This window comes from Penaeus chinensis, chromosome 35 (assembly GCF_019202785.1).
Source record: "Penaeus chinensis breed Huanghai No. 1 chromosome 35, ASM1920278v2, whole genome shotgun sequence".
Lineage (NCBI taxonomy): Eukaryota > Metazoa > Arthropoda > Malacostraca > Decapoda > Penaeidae > Penaeus > Penaeus chinensis.
The window spans coordinates 7679030-7699029 of NC_061853.1; the positions used below are offsets into that span (position 1 = coordinate 7679030).

The 20000-nt window shown below is 40.7% G+C and overlaps 1 protein-coding gene across 10 annotated transcripts in view; it reads right to left on the reverse strand.

Annotated features, from left to right (window-relative positions):
- The window catches only part of LOC125044418 (RNA-binding protein Pasilla-like), a 25844-nt gene extending 10160 nt beyond the window's left edge, over nucleotides 1-15684 (reverse strand). For 5 of the 10 annotated variants that reach the window (XR_007116483.1, XR_007116482.1, XR_007116480.1 and 2 more), the window contains exons 1-4: nucleotides 15469-15679; nucleotides 9649-9804; nucleotides 6925-7079; nucleotides 6008-6188 (exon numbers count right to left, since the gene is read on the reverse strand). Coding sequence is in view for 4 of the 10 variants with exons in the window: in XM_047641074.1 (XP_047497030.1) it covers nucleotides 6008-6188; nucleotides 6925-7079; nucleotides 9649-9804; nucleotides 15469-15622 (646 nt within the window). In the remaining 6 variants the exon portion in view is untranslated. Of the gene's footprint in view, nucleotides 1-6007; nucleotides 6189-6924; nucleotides 7080-9648; nucleotides 9805-15468 lie in introns of all 10 variants that reach the window. The other 5 variants (XR_007116485.1, XR_007116484.1, XM_047641077.1 and 2 more) reach the window with 3 other exon arrangements.
- Nucleotides 15685-20000: the final 4316 nt, after the last annotated feature.

A 20000-nucleotide genomic window follows, 5' to 3' on the forward strand; every position in this document is an offset into this window, starting at 1 on the left:
GAGGAGGTGGGGGTGTGAGTAGGAGGAGGAGAGGAGGAGGAGGTGGAGAGTGGAGGGGGTGGAGATGGTAGGAAGTGAGGTGAGGGTGGAGGTGGAGGAGGAGGAGGAGGAGGAGAGTGAGTGAGTGATGTAGGGTGGAGGGGTGAGTGAGAGGAGGAGGTGGAGTGAGTGATGGAGGTGATGGAGTGAGGAGGAGGAGGAGTGAGTGAGTGAGTGAGGAGTGGAGGGAGTGAGTGTAGAGGGGGAGGAGTGAGGTGTGGAAGGAGGAGTGGGGGTGAGTGAGTGAGTGAGTGAGGAGGAGTGAGGTGAGAGGAGGAGTGAGGAGGTGAGGATGAGTGAGTGGTGGTGTGAGGAGTGAGTGAGTGTGAGAAGTGAGTGAGTGTGAGAGAGAGTGAGGTGAGTGTGAGAGAGTGAGTGAGTGAGTGAGTAGTGAGTGAGAGTGGAGAGGTGAGTGCGAGGTGAGTGTGAGGGTGTGAGTGTGAGTGAGGTGGATGAGTGAGTGAGTGTGTGAGATGAGGAGTGGAATGAGTGAGTGTGAGAGATGAGTGAGAGGTGGAGTGAGTGTGGAGAGAGAGTGAGTGAGTGATGGTGATTGAGTGTGAGAGATGGTGGTGTGAGAGATGAGAGAGAGATGAGAGAATTAGAGTGAGTGAGAGGTGATGGGAGAGAGAGAGTGAGGAGTGAGTGAGTGAGGAGGGAGAGAGGAAGTGGTAGGAGAGGAGGAGATGGAGGAGTGATATAGAGAGTGAGAGAGAAGTGAGGAGTGAGTGTAGAGAGAGTGAGGAGGAATGGAGAGAAAGAGAGAGTGGAGAGAGGAAAGTGGTGGAGAAGTGAGAGAGGGAGGAGAGTGATGTGGTAGTGAGAAGAGGAGTGGAGGTGGTAGGAGGAGGTGGAGTGGTGGTGGAGGAGGAGGTGAGGGTGGTAGGAGAGGAGGAGGTGGGTGGTAGGTGGAGGAGGTGGAGGTGGTAGGAGGGAGGAGGTGGGAGGTGGTAGGAGGGGGAGGTGGAGGTGGTAGGAGGAGGAGGTGGAGGTGGTAGGGGAGGAGGTGGAGGTGGGAGGAGGAGGAGGTGGAGGTGGTAGGAGGAGGAGGTGGAGGTGGTAGGAGGAGGAGGTTGGAGGTGGTAGGAGGAGGAGGTGAGGTGGTAAGAGGAGGAGGTGGATGGTGGTAAGAGGAGGAGGAGTGGAGGTGGGTAGGAGGTAGGAGGAGGTAGGAGGAAGGTAGGAGGAGGTAGGAGGTAGGAGGAGGTGGATGGAGGAGGTAGGGGAGGAGGAGGTAGGAGAAGGAGGAGGAGGAGGAGGTAGGAGTAGGAGGCGGAGGAGGTGGAGGAGGAGGAGGAGGTAGGAGGAGGAGGAGGAGGTAGGAGGAGGAGGAGGTAGGAGGAGGTAGGAGGAGGGAGGATGGTGGAGGTGGGGAGGAGGGGTGGTAGGTAGGAGGAGAGGGGAGGAGGAGGAGGTAGGAGGAGGAGGAGGTAGGGAGGAGGAGGAGGTGGTGGAGGGATAGGGAGGAGAGGAGGAAGAGGTTGGAGGTGGAGGAGGAGGAGTGAGGTAGGAGGTGGAGGAGGAGGAGGTAGGAGGAGAGAGGTGAGAAGGTAGGAGGAGGAGGAGGAGAGGAGGAGGGCAGGAGGAGGAGGAGGAGGTAGAGGTGGTGGGTGGTGGCGGGTGATGGCAAGTGGTGAGAGTGAGAGAGTGAGAGAGTAGTGGTGAAAGAGTGAGTGAGTGTGAGAGAGTGAGTGAGTGAGTGAGTGAGTAGTGAGAGAGTGAGTGAGTGAGCGAGAAGGTGAGTGAAGTGTGCGAGAGTGAGTGAGTGTGGGGAGAGTGTGTGAGTGAGCAGAGTGAGTGAGTGTGTGAGAGTGAGTGTGAGAGAGTGAGTGAGTGTGAGGAGTGAGGTGTGTGAGAGAGTGAGTGTGAGGAGTGAGTGAGTGTGAAGAGAGTGGTGAGTTTTTGGGGAGTGAGAGGTGGTGTGAGTTGAGGAGGAGTGAAGTGAGTGAGTGAGTGAGTGAGAGGGAGTGAGTGAGTGGTGGAGTGTGAGAGAGGTGAGTGAGTGTGAGAGGGGAGTGATAGGAGTGAGTGAGTGAGTGGTGTGAGAGAGAGTGAGTGAGTGAGTGTGGAACGATGGTGAGTGAGTGGTGTGGACTGAGGGAGTGGTGTGAGACTGAGTGAGTGTGAGGGAGTGAGTGAGTTGTGAGAGAGAGTTTGAGGGGAGTGAAGGTGTGTGATTGTGAGGAGGTGAGGAGTGGAGGAGTGAGTGAGTGGAGAGTGTGGGTGTGAGAGAGTGAGTGAGTGAGTGAGTGTGAGAGACAGAAGTGGTGAATGAGTGAGTGTGAGAGATGAGGAGTGAGTGGAGGGTGAGAGAGAGTGAGTGAGTTGTGAGAGAGTGAGTGTGAGTGTGAGAGAGTGAGTGTGAGTGTGAGAGAGTGAGTGGAGTGTGAGAGAGTGAGTGTGAGTGTGAGAGAGTGAGTGTGAGTGTGAGAAGAGTGAGTGTGAGTGTGAGAAGAGTGAGTGTGAGTGTGAGAGCGTGAGTGAGTGTGTGAGAGAGTGAGTGTGAGTGTGAGAGAGTGAGTGTGAGTGTGAGAGAGTGAGTGTGAGTGTGAGAGAGTGAGTGTGAGTGTGAGAGAGTGAGTGTGAGTGTGAGAGAGTGAGTGTGAGTGTGAGAGAGTGAGAGTGAGTGTGAGAGAGTGAGTGTGAGTGTGAGAGAGTGAGTGTGAGTGTGAGAGAGTGAGTGTGAGTGTGAGAGAGTGAGTGTGAGTGTGAGAGAGTGAGTTGAGAGAGTGAGTGTGAGTGTGAGAGAGTGAGTGTGAGTGTGAGAGAGTGAGTGTGAGTGTGAGAGAGCGAGTGTGAGTGTGAGAGGAGAGTGAGTGTGAGTGAGAGAGTGAGTGTGAGTGTGAGAGAGTGAGTGTGAGTGTGAGAGAGTGAGTGTGAGTGTGAGAGAGTGAGTGTGAGTGTGAGAGAGTGAGTGTGAGTGTGAGAGAGTGAGTGTGAGTGTGAGAGAGTGAGTGTGAGTGTGAGAGAGTGAGTGTGAGTGTGAGAGAGTGAGTGTGAGTGTGAGAGAGTGAGTGTGAGTGTGAGAGAGTGAGTGTGAGTGTGAGAGAGTGAGTGTGAGTGTGAGAGAGTGAGTGTGAGTGTGAGAGTGAGTGTGAGTGTGAGAGAGTGAGTGTGAGTGTGAGAGAGTGAGTGTGAGTGTGAGAGAGTGAGTGTGAGTGTGAGAGAGTGAGTGTGAGTGTGAGAGAGTGAGTGTGAGTGTGAGAGTGAGTGTGAGTGTGAGAGAGTGAGTGTGAGTGTGAGAGAGTGAGTGTGAGTGTGAGAGAGTGAGTGTGAGTGTGAGAGAGTGAGTGTGAGTGTGAGAGAGTGAGTGTGAGTGTGAGAGTGAGTGTGAGTGTGAGTGTGAGAGTGAGTGTGAGTGTGAGTGTGAGAGAGTGAGTGTGGGTGTGAGTGAGAGAGAGTGAGTGTGAGTGTGAGAGTGAGCGAGTGAGTGTGAGTGTGAGAGTGAGTGTGAGTGTGAGAGAGTGAGTGTGAGTGTGAGAGTGAGTGTGAGTGTGAGAGAGTGAGTGTGAGTGTGAGAGTGAGAGTGAGTGTGAAAGAGTGAGAGTGAGAGTGAGAGTGAGAGTGAGAGTGTGAAAGAGTGAGAGTGTGAAAGAGTGAGTGTGAGTGTGAAAGAGTGAGAGTGAGTGTGAAAGAGTGAGAGTGAGTGTGAAAGAGTGAGAGTGAGAGTGAGAGTGTGAGTGTGAAAGAGTGAGAGTGAGAGTGAGAGTGAGTGAGAGTGAGAGTGAGTGAGAGTGAGAGTGAGAGTGAGTGAGAGTGAGTGAGTGTGTCAGAGAGCGAGTGTGAGAGATCGAGAGAGTTAAGGAAAGGAGAGCAATTATTTAATGGGAGTGCAGAGGTTGCACACACATTAGGTGGGCAAGTTATATTTCTACATTATTTAGTGCAACTCTAGCTTGTTTAACTTAACCCATTGGCGACGGGTATAGAAAATTAAAAAAACCTCTACGCTCTGGTATACCGCGGCAACGCGCCGACTTTGAGTGCGTGAATTTGGTACATCAAGCCGAATCATTGCCTCGGGGTGCTTTGGCGCGCTGCCGCGGCGGACAGCCTGCACGCCACATTTCGGGCATATTGTTAGGACGCCTATAGGCGTGACCCGTCGCCATTGGGTTAAATTTATTTTCCAATCCCTATTCCTATTCTCTAAGAACTGCATGGCTTAAGTTGCATGATGACTTGATTTACAATGAATTTGTTCCTTTCTGCTAAATCCAGTACATTACGAAGATGGCACTGTCTCTATCCAATTCATACCTTGGCTTTATATCAACTGATTCACAGAAACTGCCATCTACCTTAACCCAAAACCAACAGACATGGCATGTGCACACAAAGTTTACTGTTAATTGTTTATATAAATCTATGGCTCCACTTGTACTAAAACACCAATGAGCCAATTACGAGTACTACCTGTCTCACCTGTTTACCCCTTTTCCTTGATTTTCAAAAAGATTTTAAGTAAAAAAATAACACCAACGATATTCATAGAATTAGTTTGAAAAAAAAAAAAAAAAAAAAAACACCAACGATATTCATAGAATTAGCTAAAATAAAGTTGTTCATGCAAATTCAAGGAAAGGTGAAATCAGGTAAGGTTACGTCTACTAACAGACTCCCGTTTGTGGCAAAGCACTTGCAGAGCCATCTATGTGTAAACACATCTCACAAAAAAATCTAAAATAGGCACAGCATTCCCAGCAACATTGGGTTAATTATCATTATCATCATTACTATTGCCATATCTTTATCATCAATATTACCAAAATGTTCAATACTTTTCACTATACTTGTTTATGATACTAGTTCCTACATTTTAATGATTTTTCTTATGCTGATGTAACAACCCAGTACTTCATTATAATACTCTCTATGCATATCAATATCAGCCAAAGGTAAACATCCTCTATGTCTATTTTTAACTATTATCCCTACACAACTAAATGAATTGTTTGAAAAAAAAAAAAAAGGCAAATAGAGCATACTTTTACAAGTACATAGAGATTTTGCTCTGTACAAATAAGAATTATCCTCATCCCATTTTGTTCAGTGACTAAATATTTTCAATAGAATTTCATCTACACCTATGATGAAAAATATATAACATGCTTTAAATATTGAGATGACATTCCAAACTAATGAGAACTTCCTTCATCACAATTGAACATGAAAAGTCATACAAATGATGAATTGTATTGCATAATTCATGCAAACCATAAACTAAGAGAACGAAAGCACGGCAGCAAAGAAGCAGCCAAAACCTCAAGCGTGTGTGTGTGACAATAGAGTGAACATTTTTCATGGGCAGAATTACCAAATACCATTATCAAACTTCAAAACTACGTAAAAATGGAAAAATGGCAATGGTTTACCGAGTATTCTGCGATAATATTGCAAAACGTTTTGTACACTAGATAAAATCCAAAGAGGTATACCAAGTCATATCTAAAATTTAAATCATTATAAATAACATTAAAATTTCTTTCTCAAAATAATTTGGAATTAGTTACAATTCCTCAGTGCTTCATGTATAAGAACAATTCTGTGATTGTGCAGCTATAATATCTCATAAGTGTGTGCAACTTTAATCATCCACATATGAAGCATAGCAGTAATTTGTGCACAAACTACTGGTCACAAGATGACAGCAGACCAGCAATATCAGTTTCAGGTTCTAGTTCTTTTTTGGGTAACATGTAAGATGTTTTAGCTTGCTTTGTTTCTACGAAATTAAAGATAATCGCTATAATTCACATTCTTCTCCAAGAAATATACATTCATCATTCAAAATGAATTGATCTTAATCCAAAAAAGCATGTGCTCATATACATCAGAAGCACTAATAAACTATAACCAACAAGCATAAACCAAACCATCTGCCCAGAAAAATAACAGCTATGACTCCGCCACTATGCAACATAAATCTAGGCCTATACAAAAAGTGAATAGCGGAAAACGGACTCACAGATGACTGTGATGCACCGTTCAGCCAGAGACTGATCTTTGGCCTTCTGAGAGATCTGAACGTATGCTCCACTTTCTTCCTTGATCTGCTTGATGTAAGTGCCACCCTTCCCAATGATCATCCCAGCTGTGCTGTTTGGGACCAAAATCTTCACCTGTGGGGAGCGAGCACTTCTTGAAATCTGATGAAGGTAGATGGAATGGACTTAATGGTAATATTCTAGATGAAGAAAATAAAAAGATTATTTCACATGTACATATATAAAATATATATAATAAAAATCACGTGCAAAATGTAGCCCATACTGCAAAATACAAGAACAAGTGAGGTAGACACAAAATAGCACAGAAAAAATCAAAAGGAACTCAATTTCTTACATGTAATGTTAATTGATTTTAATATAAATATATTTCTTTACACTTCTTTACTGATAATTAGAAATTCCCTGGCAATTCTGAGAAGTTAACAATTTATATCCATAACTTACTAGCAATGGGCTACATTTTGACAATAAATGCATGGTTTTAACTAAAACCAAAACCAAAACCAAAAGCTAAAGAGAAAATGCTGGGTGTCTTCTAAACAAAACCTTCCATGCAGTAATCTATTTTTTCAATGAGTAAGTGAACTTCAAATAAACTGTTGATAAACAAGTCAAGACAAACCAATAAACACTAGGAAAAAAATACTCTAATGCTCAAAATATATCAAATATTTGTTTCTTATGTCCGAAGACAATAATAGTGAAGGTATCAGTTCAAAACTAGGAGAGGAGGAGGAGGAGGGGGACCTGAGCACTATTACACACTGCTGCTTTTTGTGCAAGATTACCAACTTGAAGTTTATGTACTGCAGCAATGAACAAATCACCAGGTAGTAACCAGCTGTGGTATGAACAAAACTTTTGGACCATTTACCTGTTTCTCCCTCTCTGCTGTCTGTTTATTATCAAAGTCAATGGCTGGCTTGGCATTGGGATCTGGCTTCTCCTTGATCTTCTCCATAATGAATGACAAGACTGTCAATATGGCGTCCACGTTGCCTGTGATCAGGCAAACGCGTTCTGTTGTACCTGCAAAAAGTAAACTCCTTCAACATCATGCACCCAAGACCAATTTTCTTGTGGCTCATATATATATATATATATATATATATATATATATATATATATATATATATATATATATATATATATATATATATATATAAAAACTTGAATAATACTGAAAAAACAAGTTTGAATATTCAAGTATCTGCAATCAAAAATTTCGACCATGTATTCAAATAGATCAATCATACTGATAAGGCTTTTCTATTGAATGAAAGAAAATGCTTCAATTAAAAATATTTTATATAATAATTTAGGTGACATTAGCGAATTCAAGACCATCTATTTCTGATGGGTAATATTTATTCTTTTCAGGCTGGAAAAGTATTCATGCCACATAAGGTCAAGCCTGCTCTATGTCATAGCCAACAAGTTTGGTCCTGACATAAACTTAAGCCTTAAATTCTCTTTTTAACCAGATTTTCCTAAAAAGTTCTGTATGTTGCAGCCAAAATTGTTCAAAGCAGAGAAAACTGTGCTCCTACTCTTTTACTTGGACAGGTAAGTGCATGAACACTTAGCATGTGGCACAGCATGGCATAGGGAAAACCCTTTTTAATGGCTTTTATCTTTCAAACTCAATTACCTGATGTTACAGATAATCACAATCCACAAATAAGTAGGGACATAGTAATCATCAAATACTCATGATGAGAAGTTGACAGATTGTTATTTCCATTACCCCTTAAATGACAGAATCAGAAATTTCTCGGCATCACTGACTCCGGTGAATTTTGACAACCAAGGAGTCCGCTACATGCAGTGGAACTTTCCTCTTGACTCGCTTTAGCGCGTCGTGATGCCTATAGCCATACCCGGCATGAGGAGTTGGTTTGCTTATGACAGTTAAAGGCATGGCCCAACAGATATTCATATATAATATGCTAAAGGGCAGCAAAACATATGTAGAAAAGGAATGGGAAAAAAAGGCAGCTAATTCACTGCACCAAAGTGTCAGTTGTAAAAGGCACACATTCATTTTCCTTTATAATAATTGCTAAAAATGTGCATCTCACCATTCAGCATTATTTGAGGTTTAGTTATGCTTGTACAATCATGATGGTATAGTCTGTGACTTTATTATACAAACAGTTTCTGCTATGTTAAATCTACGCGTCAACAGAGTAAAAGTTGAAGCTCTTCAGCAGCATTTGAAGGTCATTGAGGTTCAGTCAAAATGAGCTATGACACATAAAAGCCTAGGATAGCCAATTCTGTAACAAATTGCTGTATGCTATATTTCAGTCATGAGCTGAAAAACATTTATGTTGGTCATTGAACACTCGGGAGTGTGCCAGAGGCAGGCTCTGCCCTGGATTATCTCCCTCTTTCAGCTAGACCATCAGCTTCTAAGGAAGTGAATTAATGCAGTCCAGCTTAAAATTTTGAACTATGCAATGAAAGTCTTTAATTTTCTATGAATGCCGAGTTTACCTTGTATTAACCCAATGGCGACGGGTCACGGCTATCGCCGTCATAACAATACGCACGATGTGCGGCGTGCGGCTGTCCGCAGCGGCGCCGCCAAAACGCCCCGAGGCAATGATTCGGCTTGATGGACCGATATCACGCGCTCAGAGTCGGCGCGCTGCCACCATTCGCCAGAGCGTAGAGTTTTTTTTAATTTGCTATACCCGGCGCCATTGGGTTAAATAAGTTAAGCATTAATAAACATCAGGAACATCTGTATACACACAAGTCACAGTCATCAAGATGCTAGGCTCCATATCCACTATCCCCACCACCACCCTTGTATAGTATCTATATATATACTAGCTATGTGAGACTAGTCACACACAAGTGAGGAATCTCATGTTCGCACAATATTATAGCTTAGCCCCTGCACCTGTCAACAAAACATCCACAAGCATGCTCAAGCCATGGGGAGGGGATAAGTTCCTTGAAGACAAGCATGTAAATTTACCTGCTAAAACATGTGTATGCAGAATTTCTGCTCATAAAAAATATAAATAAATAACCATAAAAAAAAAAAAAAAAAATTTATCCCAGGGGCGAGAACTAGTTTTGAACACTTGCAAAAATGGAAGTAATCCTTTCAATTATTTCAAAAATTAATATATCTAAAAGCAAAAACATATTCTAATCCCAACTTATAACTTAAAAACTTGCACACTGATATTACAAGTAAATACACCTATTGATAAAGACAATTCAAAAATTAACCTGGTGATTTAATTCTAACTTTTAGAATATCTTTTTACAGTAAATGATAATCCCAACTTCCAACTAACTTCAAAACTTGCGCACTGATGTCACCAGTATATATACATATTGCTAAGGTCATAATTGAAAATTTAATCTGGTGACTTTTAATTCTAACATGAACATCTTTTTATGATAAATGATAACCCAAACAATCATACTGAAGACAAATAGAAAATTTGAGACAACACTAGTATACTTTCCAGTTACCAAGATTCAAAATCAGTGTTACTGAAAAGAAGGCATACCTTCCAACAGCAATAATGCTAGTTTTCACAAAAATAAGAAAAAAAGAAAACGTAACACTCACCTGGGTAAAAATCATTTGCCTTCGACATCTTGACTCGGGCATTTGTATCCTTCTGGAGTTGAGCAATAGTTTCACCTCCCTTGCCAATTATGGCACCAGCAGCCACGCTTGGGACAAGGATCTTGAGGTGGTATGTTCCATCGCTCTGCATGTCTGCTTGGGTTACAAATATTTTAATTAATATATCTTTTAACTGCTCTTTTCTAAACTCATTACAATTATTAATATCTCCATTCAATTGATCAGAACATTTAAAATGCTTCAGTGGTTTTCAAAGTTGAAATTTTATTTCTACCACTTAATGAAGTATGTGGCTCTTACTTTCCTTTTTAAGTAGTCTTGCATGTTTACATCACTAGTGAGAGTATCAGGTGGCCTTTGTTGGCCTCTAATGATAGCTAACTTTCAGAATATTTACATAAAGATACTTCTTGTGTAAAGCAGCAAAGTACCTATAAAAAGCTTTTTAAAAGGAAAAGTCTACCTACACATGACAAAAATACTTGGGTGTAGAGAGATTTTAATATTCATAGTCAGTTACTACCCAACTTTTATGTAATGAAAGTTTCTTGGTACTGCCAAATGCATGCTGCCTGCCAAGAATGCAATCAAGGAGACTCTGAGGCCTGGCCCTTGCTGCAAATGTGCATTTAATCATAAAATCTGTCCCACAAAGTATTTTCATCAAAAGTTACTAGTATGAGCATTACTCATTCATTCCAAACTCCCCAAATGACAAAGATACAAACAGCAACAGTAATAGAAGAGGTATTCAGGTTAAAGCTATGATCTTCATATTCTAAATTCAAGCTTTTACGTTACTGTTATATCTACCTAACAAACTATATTACTATTACCAAAATAGAATTAATATTACAAACTGATTAATTATTTCACATGGGAAGCAGAATGAGATACAGCTGCAGTGGCATGGATAATTTCAAATAAAAAATCACAAGATAAAACCTAAAATATATGTCTGCAGTGCCCAACGGTCTGCTATGGTCTATTAGCCTTTAGCATTCCAGCAAAGACCATCAAAACATTTCTATTCAGCAAGATAGATTTTGGACAAGTTCCCTAATACGCCAACTGCATTTGCCAGGAAGATCTAGCTCTATTGTGCCAAATTGCAAGAGGTTGATATTGGTTTGCTTTTGCCAGAAAGCCAAAGAGACAAGCCACAGAAATTACTTGAGTTAATGCAGTTCTATCAAAAGTTTTACCATATGATTTTGAACATATATCATGGATCATAACAAGTTTAACCCAATGGGGCCGGGTACAAGAAATCTATAATTTCATGAACTTCTGGCAACATCTAGAGGGAATCCGCTACAGGTAGCGGAACTTCCCGTTCCACGTACTGCAGTACCCAACAGATCAAGTGGTTTATGACGTGTGTACACGTGACCCATTGGGATGGGGTTAAAGAAGATATACCAAGTGACCCTAGGGGACTTTTATACTTTATATAAGCACCGGTTTCATATTCTACATTTTTATCTTTAGATTACAAAATCACAACTCACTCTCTTCTGCAAAATCAATTTGAGCAAATACATATCAATTTGCCTGTTTAACCCCTTGGTGACGGGTGAAGGAAACTAAAAAAAAAAACAAAAAAAACTATGCTCTGGCGATCAATGGCAACACGCAGACTTTGAGCGCGGGAGTTCGGAACATCGAGCCGAATCACCATCTCGTAGCGCTTTGGCGTGCCGCTGCAGTGTACAGCCGCACGCCACAATTTGAGCGGTTTGCTTCGACTTCTATAGACGTGACCCATCCCTTAAGGGGCTAACCCTATACAGGCAAGATGAGCCTTCATGTAATATCTTGGCTATGAGCCTAGTACAGCTCTAGCTGTCATGGCTCCCTTTAGTGTTGGTGCACTAGAAAAAATCTGGCTCGGGAGGCAGGTGACATGAACATATCGTGATGGAATAATTTGGTTGCTAACCAGGTGAAGCGAACCTGCTGTTGTGGGCACTTCGGCTGAAGGCCAGGGTGACGGGTAAGACACGCCATGAGTGGACAAACCTCTCGGGAGGTTGATTAGACTCATTTCACATTTCTGCATTATTCCCATCGATAAACGAGTGTGGAATGTAATATCCGTGTGTCATGACTGGATGAGCACCGGCTCCTTGGAGGACACCATTTCAATGCTCAGCATCATATTCCTGGCGCCATGAGATGCAACGCAGGTTGTATTACAGAAAACTGAATAGTTAAATAACAAAATGTTACATATTTTTATTTTCTTTACACTGAGTTATAGATTACCTAGAGAGATGATTTGGAATATGGACATTGGAAAATTAGGGGGGGGGGGGGGGAATGCTAATGTATAAAAAGAGGAAATAACATTACAAATAAGAGGCATACTCTTGTGACCACTCACACACACACACGTTCACGTGTGCACCTGGCCTACAAGCTGCACACTCAGCAGAGCAACCGCCTATGTAAGCATAATGCCTAGATTTCTGCTCATGACACAGCTGGATCAAAGGGATTAATAACTGGAATGCCTAATCTTGGGCAATCATATATTATGATTACAAGAATTATATCTTCCAATCCCTTTGATACAGGTGTCTCACAGACCGCACATGGACCAAAATCTGGCCATTTGCTTACTTGTGGGCCGAGTATCCTGGATATTTGCCTGTAGGCCTGGCCACATAAAAACGTTGTATCGAGTCCTTGCTCCCCTTGGCAGTGCTATTATGTGTGTTTTATACCATTTTGCCTTTTTCTGAGGTCTATATTTGTCATGTGTTATGCCATATTAAGATGACAATAGGCAGCTTGCACTGAACAAATTCCATATCTCTCAAAGTAGTGTAAAACTGCAATTACGGTATGTAACACTGTGTTACTTGTCTCATTCAATTTTCTGTAGCACACACTGTGCTGCCTGCCACCATGGATAGGAATAGTATCCAGAGCTTGGAAAGTTCTCCCTAGAGCTAGCACTCTCCAGGTATATCTCACAAATGTTACATTCTACCCTCATTTACTGAATATAATGCAAGAGCCCCTTCCTAAATCCTCTCTGAGTCTAAGCTTCCTCCACAAGCTTTGTGCATTCATGACAAGACGTTCCCATCACATGACAATCAGCAACAATATTGCGTGGTGAATCATCCCTACACTCAGAGACCTAAGCCAATAAGTTTTTGCATGACATGAAGGTGATGTCACCTGGCTCCAATGGATTAATTCTTGGATCAAAGTGATGTGACCATCTTGTCAATAAAATTTGGCTGAGGACCAGAGTGATGGGAAGGTGAAGGAGCTCTAGCATTACTTCTGCCAGTAAACAAGTGGACTGTACCATTGATGGGCCTGACTGGAAGAGTGCCACCTCCAGGGAAGACATGATTTCCTATTCCTGCCCATAGTGACTAGTGATGCATGATGCATTACAGGAAATTGAATATTATGAAAAGATTATCAAAAATTATCAACAAGAAAATGTTCCTTGTCTTGTGTATGGAAAATAGTCCATTGTATCTAGATTCACCATATCAAATAAACTTGGACCTTGAAAAAAGGTACAAAAGAAAAGTATATATTTATTCAGAAAGAAATAACACTGCAATGGAGAGAAAAGGAGTCCTGACACTGCACGTGTTCGTGTGGGACAGGCCTACAAGCCACACGCACAGGAGCCACACCACTCGAGTAAGTTTGATGCCCTGATTTTGGGCCATGTGCGGGCAGCAATGCACCCAGATCCAATTATTAAATAGCAAGTACTCTTTTAACATGTCAGTCTGCACAGCAATCACCCAATACCAAGGGTTTAATTATCTCTAATTCTAAAGTTAGTGGACTACAAATCTATAAATTTTCTTTATGATTACTTACAAAATATAGTTTAACCTAAGATTCTAGAATATCAAACCTATGCATTTTTATAATTTAACCAGAAATACATTCTGCTACTGTCAAGAAATATATTATGATAGAAGCCAAACACTTCTTCCTAATCACTATATACCACTAATGATTAGTAATTAGAATGTAGAAAAATTAAAACCACTAAATCTAGGCACTAATAAATTCCTTCATACAAATTTCCAACCCTGGAAAGATTATACATCAGACATCCTGAAGTGACTATGAACATTTACTTTCTCTAAATGTGAAATGAATCTAAGCGTGAATTTCTTAAAACCACACCTACACCAAGGGTAAGATGTGATGTTCTAAACTCAGTCCAACCTCTGGAAAGAAAACATTGGTACCGAATTCTGGATTACTCTGATTCGCCACGTTTCTTAAAAAGTTATAAACAGATACTGAAGATAACTATTTCCCAGTCCAAACAAATGAATATTCCATTGCATGCTTCAAAAAATACAAAGCATATGTACGCAAAGATTTCAGAAACGGGATCTGAATAAAAGAGCTCTGGCTAATTAGAATAATCCAATCTGGGCTTTCCTGAAATTAGACGAACTGCAGTATTCCCTTATGTCAGCTGTAAACAGTTTGTTTTTAATCCCATCAAATCTTAGCTTCTGCTCAATTATAAAGAAATCCTGGGAAACATTAATAATCTCAGCCTCAAAACTTGTGCCAAACATTCAAATCAATAAAAATGTTTGGATATTAGGCAGAAACTGAAGTTTTTTTCTCTCTCTCTCTTTTAATTTTGTGGAAATACTTGAACTGGTATAAGTAATTCATTATATACTAAGGAAGATCTTTACCACACCCACCCATCAACCTAAGTGGTGGACTGCAGTAAGCACAATGACGGAGGAATGATGTTATTACAGTAGATAATTCAGTTTTAATTCATCCCAGATACATTTAAATTAGTCTATTCCATAGTTTAAGGGTATTATAGCCAGTACAAGCACCACTTAATACAAAAGTAAATTCTGATGATTAACAACCTTAATTCTGCAATCTAATGCAACTGCACATCACCTCATGCACCATGCATGCCTCTGCAAATGCTGACCTCAACCCAACCCTACCCCCCCATTGCCCCACAACCCTCCATCCCCCTATGCCCCCCAGCTACTACTCCCCCCCTAACCTCTCCATGCATGCACCCCCTCCCCATGCCCCCCTCCTTCACCTAATCTCTCCATGCATGCCCCCCCTCCCCCCCTCCTCCCCAGGCCACCCACCCTAGCAACAGGAAGAGACTGACCCCGCCGGAAAGTCCCCAAACGTAAACTCCTGCACCTCGAAATTTTCCAGTCATGCAAAGCAACCTGCATGACAACATAAACAAACGCGAACCCCATACTCCAACCCCTTCGGCCCACGACGGGCACCCTCCGTCCCCTCCTCCCCCCCCCTCTCCTCCCCTCTCCCCCCCCCTCCGACCCACCCCGTCCCAACCCCACGAAAAGGACAAAGAGGACAGGAATAAAAGGGGAGGGAGAGAGGACGATTGCGAGAGAGAGAGAGGGAGAGAAGACGCAAGCGCAGCCGAGGTTAGAGGAGCGTGGCGGCGTCCTCCCTCCCCCCTCCCCCCCCCTTATCGAACGCCATCAACCCCCTTCCCTCCCCACCGCCGTCAAGCCAAAACTTCCTATTTCCCTCTCCTACGGCCTTGCCCCACGTCGCCCCTCTCGCCCCCGCGTGCCCTCGGCCTCCAAGGGCCCCAGGGTGTGCAGGGCAGCGCCCCCGAGGAGCCACGGGGGATTACTTTCGAGAGGAGCGGCGGATTTGTCCCGTGGTCCGCGGAGCCGAGGGCGACGAGGCTGCGAGACCACCGCTTTATACTCATTTCTTCCTGGGAAGCCGTGCGTCTACGGAAATTCGGTCTATTTTAACACTTACCAGGTATATAGTGTGATCTCTTGGATATGGCATCGTCGGAGTCGATGTCTAAGGGCCTCTTCCTCGAGTCTGGGGTGCCGGGAGACGGGACGCACTCCTCCATGGTTAGTTCCGAGGAAGCCATGTTCTGACGGAGGCGGCGGCGAGTGCGCATGCGCGGCTTCGCTCCTATGATGCCACGTCTACACAACGCCTTTGTTTATTCGCTTTTCTGTAGGCTGGCGCTTGACTTTTTCGACTTTTGGATAATGAAAAAATAATTATGGTTTAGTATTCGTTCTTGATTATAATAAATGCAGGCAATACTATACAACTGTGGTTTGAGTATTGATAAACTTGGCACTACACTACATGATACTAGCGACTACTTTTTCACTCTTCAAGAACGTAATAACTCATGACTCGTCATATTTGCTTTCAATAATTAACAAAATAAATGAAATTCCACTATCATTCACGATCTGGGATTATGGGATGAAGGGTGCGCTATGCCCCATACAAACGTTTACGCAATTATATCATCGCCAACAATACGCAAATAACACACACAGCCACAATATCCACACACGGAAATATATTCACATTTTGGAAATAGGCTCGTGTGACTAATCCTGAGTTATTACCTCTTCACAGGTACTGATGCAAAAACAACGCGGGTAGCAAGCACTCTGAGCTTCAGTCGTCTGACTTAGCACATTTCCTAAAAATACGACTTACGATAGCATTACTCCACAAATTTGCAGTGCTGATCTATTGAATATTTTTCTAATTAATTCGAAAATATTTGCACATGTATAGTAAGCTATGATAGCCCTGGGGCTCTTGTCGGATTGACAAAAATAAATAAAAGTAAAAAAATACGCCGGGTTTATGAAATCTATTTTGCCGGCTTCTACCGACCGGTGGCGTCGGCAGCGAATGCACCCGTCAATACGCAAATGTAGGTTGGTCGAATGTACGTCCCCAGCGCTATGATTTAGGAGGTACAGTGATGTATAGGAGATGATATGGATATTGCACATATATGCATACATACATATATATATGTGTGTGTGTGTGTGTGTGCGTGTGTGTGTGTGTGTGTCTGTGTGTGTGTGTGCGCGTGTGTGCGTGTGTGTGTGTGTGTGCGTGTTTGTGTGTTTGTGTGTTTGTGTGTGTGTGTGTGTGTGTGTGTGTGTGTGTGTGTGTGTGTGTGTATGTGTGTGCGCGTATATAGGTATATACATATACATATATATATGCATATATATATTCTATGCATATACTGTATACACATACATTAATACTTTATTTATATAATAATTATATTGTATGCATATGATGTACATACATACATAAATATGTTTATACATATAATATATATGTATATATACACATATGTATACACACATATATACATATGTATATATATATATGTATTTGCATACACACATATATATATACACACATATATGTATATATATGTGTGTGTGTGTTTATACATGCATGTGTATATATACATACAAATATATATGCATGTATGTATATACATATACATACACACACATATATATAAATATATATCACACACACACACACACACACACATATATAAATATATATCACACACACACACACACACACACACACACACACACACACACACACACACACACACACACACACACACACACAACCATATATATATATATATATATATATATATATATATATATATATATATATATATATATATATATATATATATATTTAAGCCCCATATAAAATGAAATACATCATAAATCGGAATTTTCTATAATGTTTAATCCCATTATTAATTCCTCCATTGAAAATGAATGCAGTAACCTGTCTGAAAACACAACTGATTTAGGAAAAGATATATTAGCTCATAAAATCAATGACATTATTGTGGCCAGTGTTGGTGTAAAATATTCGCTCACGAGTGTTCCACTAAAGGAGATAAATACCCTAACTGTGAGTGAACTATTCAATTCGGATGTTAATCACACCTCAAACCACAATTATTATGGTACTAATAATAACATAAATAGCTAAAAACCTACAGAGGTCGCATTCACGGAATGGTGCGGTCATGGGGGATACGGAGGTAATAACTTCTTTTTTCGTGAAATGTGGTTCTCATAGTATTTCTGAAAAATAGCAAATTGAAAGGGGGGTTACGTCAACACGTGATTTTATAGTACAAATCCAACTTTATTTATAAGATTCGGGACACGCCACCTTCGCTAATACTCTGTTGTTATCACGAGAAAGGTAAATGCTCTGCAGCAGGGATTCGTAAACTGGAGCTGGAATTCTTATATTTTTTTCTTACTAACAAAACATATACCCAAGCAAATTCGTGTACAGAATATGGACAACTGAACTATAATTCGGAAAAGATGTTACCCCACCTATTCCAAAAGAAAAATATTCAGTCACATTTGAATGCTACGAACAGACAAGCCTAGAGCAGGAAGAGGAATAAGAAAAATGCTTAAAAACAAACTCCTGTGTATAAATTCTTAGCATCAATTTTAAAGAAGCATACCCTTTTGTATCCTAAACAAAACGGAACTTTTACCATCAACTCGCCGTTCGCAATCCATACTTTTTTAACACATCATGTACCACGATGTGTGTGTGTGTGTGTGTGTGTGTGTGTGTGTGTGTGTGTGTGTGTGTGTGTGTATGTGTGTATGTGTGTGTGTTATCGTACAGATGTTCAGTTCAGCATCTGTCTTTGGAGAACACTGTCAGTCTTGTGAACACACACGCTACGATTTTCTAACACCTGCCTCAAGAATTTATTACATTGGGTCGTAATGGGAATTATAAAGTGTAATAACTGCCATCCCATTACAAATACAGTGATTAATTCAACTTGATCACATTCCGAGTAAGATTTTTTATTTTCATAGATAATTGTTTTACGGTTGTGGTAACTATTGCCTTTTGTAACGTTTATATAATTTATTCAGCACTTTCTAACATATCAAGCCATAATTAAAGTATCTGAAAATATTGAGTAAATATAGATGCTATATGTACAAAAACAGGTGTACACATATACACATATATTTATTTATATATATATTTATATGTGTGAGTGTGTGTGTGTGTGTGTATGTGTGTGTGTGTGTGTGTGTGTGTGTGTGTGTGTGTGTGTGTGTGTGTGTGTGTGTGTGTGTGAGTAAATATATACATGTACACACATACATATATATACAAATATATATATAATATATATATGTATATATAAACATATATATAAATATACTTTATATATATGTGTATATTTATATTTACGTATACATACACATGCATTTATATATATGTGTGTGTGTGTGTGTGTGTGTGTGTGTGTGTGTGTGTGTGTGTGTGTGTGTGTGTGTGTGTGTGTGTGTGCATATAGGTTAATAAATAGATGAATGGATGAATATATTCATGTATGTATATATAGAGAGATAGAGGGATATAAAAAAATATATATATACATATATATATGTATATATACTTATATATGCATACAGATTTATATATATATATATATATACACATGAAAAATATCACGTTATTCTAACTCGTTTCGAAAATCCCCATCATCGTCAGTTCTATAAACGATAAAGTAGAATTGGGAATACAAAGTATTTAGGGAGAAATAATTTGAAAACAAGGATCTGAAGGAACAAAGGCCTTTCGTCAATTTCAGTTCTGAAATCTGAGTGGGAATTTCTGAATATTGAAAATAAAAAGACGAAACAATTTACATAATGAAATCAAGTATCAAATAAAAATATCTGACGGAATAACAAGACACTTTACAGTAACGTAGACTCTTACTTGAAATATCTTTACTTTATATAGATCAATAAGTAATCAATAGGAATGAGCTACGGTGTTGTTTTAATCTGGCTACATCATCAAGATAGACGATAATTCTAAGGGTAATTGGGCTGTGTGAGACAGTGCAGAATGTGGGTATCATTTCGTGTGAATAACCAGTGGATTGTCAGTGTGCTTTAATGTGGGTATCATTTCGTGTGAGTGGATAACCGATGGATTGCCAAAGTTCTTTAATGCCAGATGGTAATAGTTAACTTAACCTGATCACTTGTACGGTAAGAATTTCCCGTGTTCTTTAGGCTGCAGTGCTGTATATAGCGTGTTCTGCTACCGAGAGTAAGTTGCATTTTAAACTATGAAAGTGGTAAACAACAAAGCATCTGAAAGCAAATGGTAGTGCTACTTTGTTTTTATATAGAAGAGAACACATCGTGGTATTCGCCTTATAAATGAATTCGAAATTAATTAGGAGAAAGGTAAAGAATGTGTCTCGTTAATTAATTTTCTTAGTATTCCGTAAGATATTTTGTCGAGGTACGAATTTAGCACGAAGTAATATGAAAGAGCTTTACCTCCTTGTGAAAACTAACTACAACAAGTCATATATTACAGGCTCTGGTGATCAATGGGAAAACTTACTAAAACAGGTAAAATATTACAGGTTCTGTTGATCAATGTTAAAACGT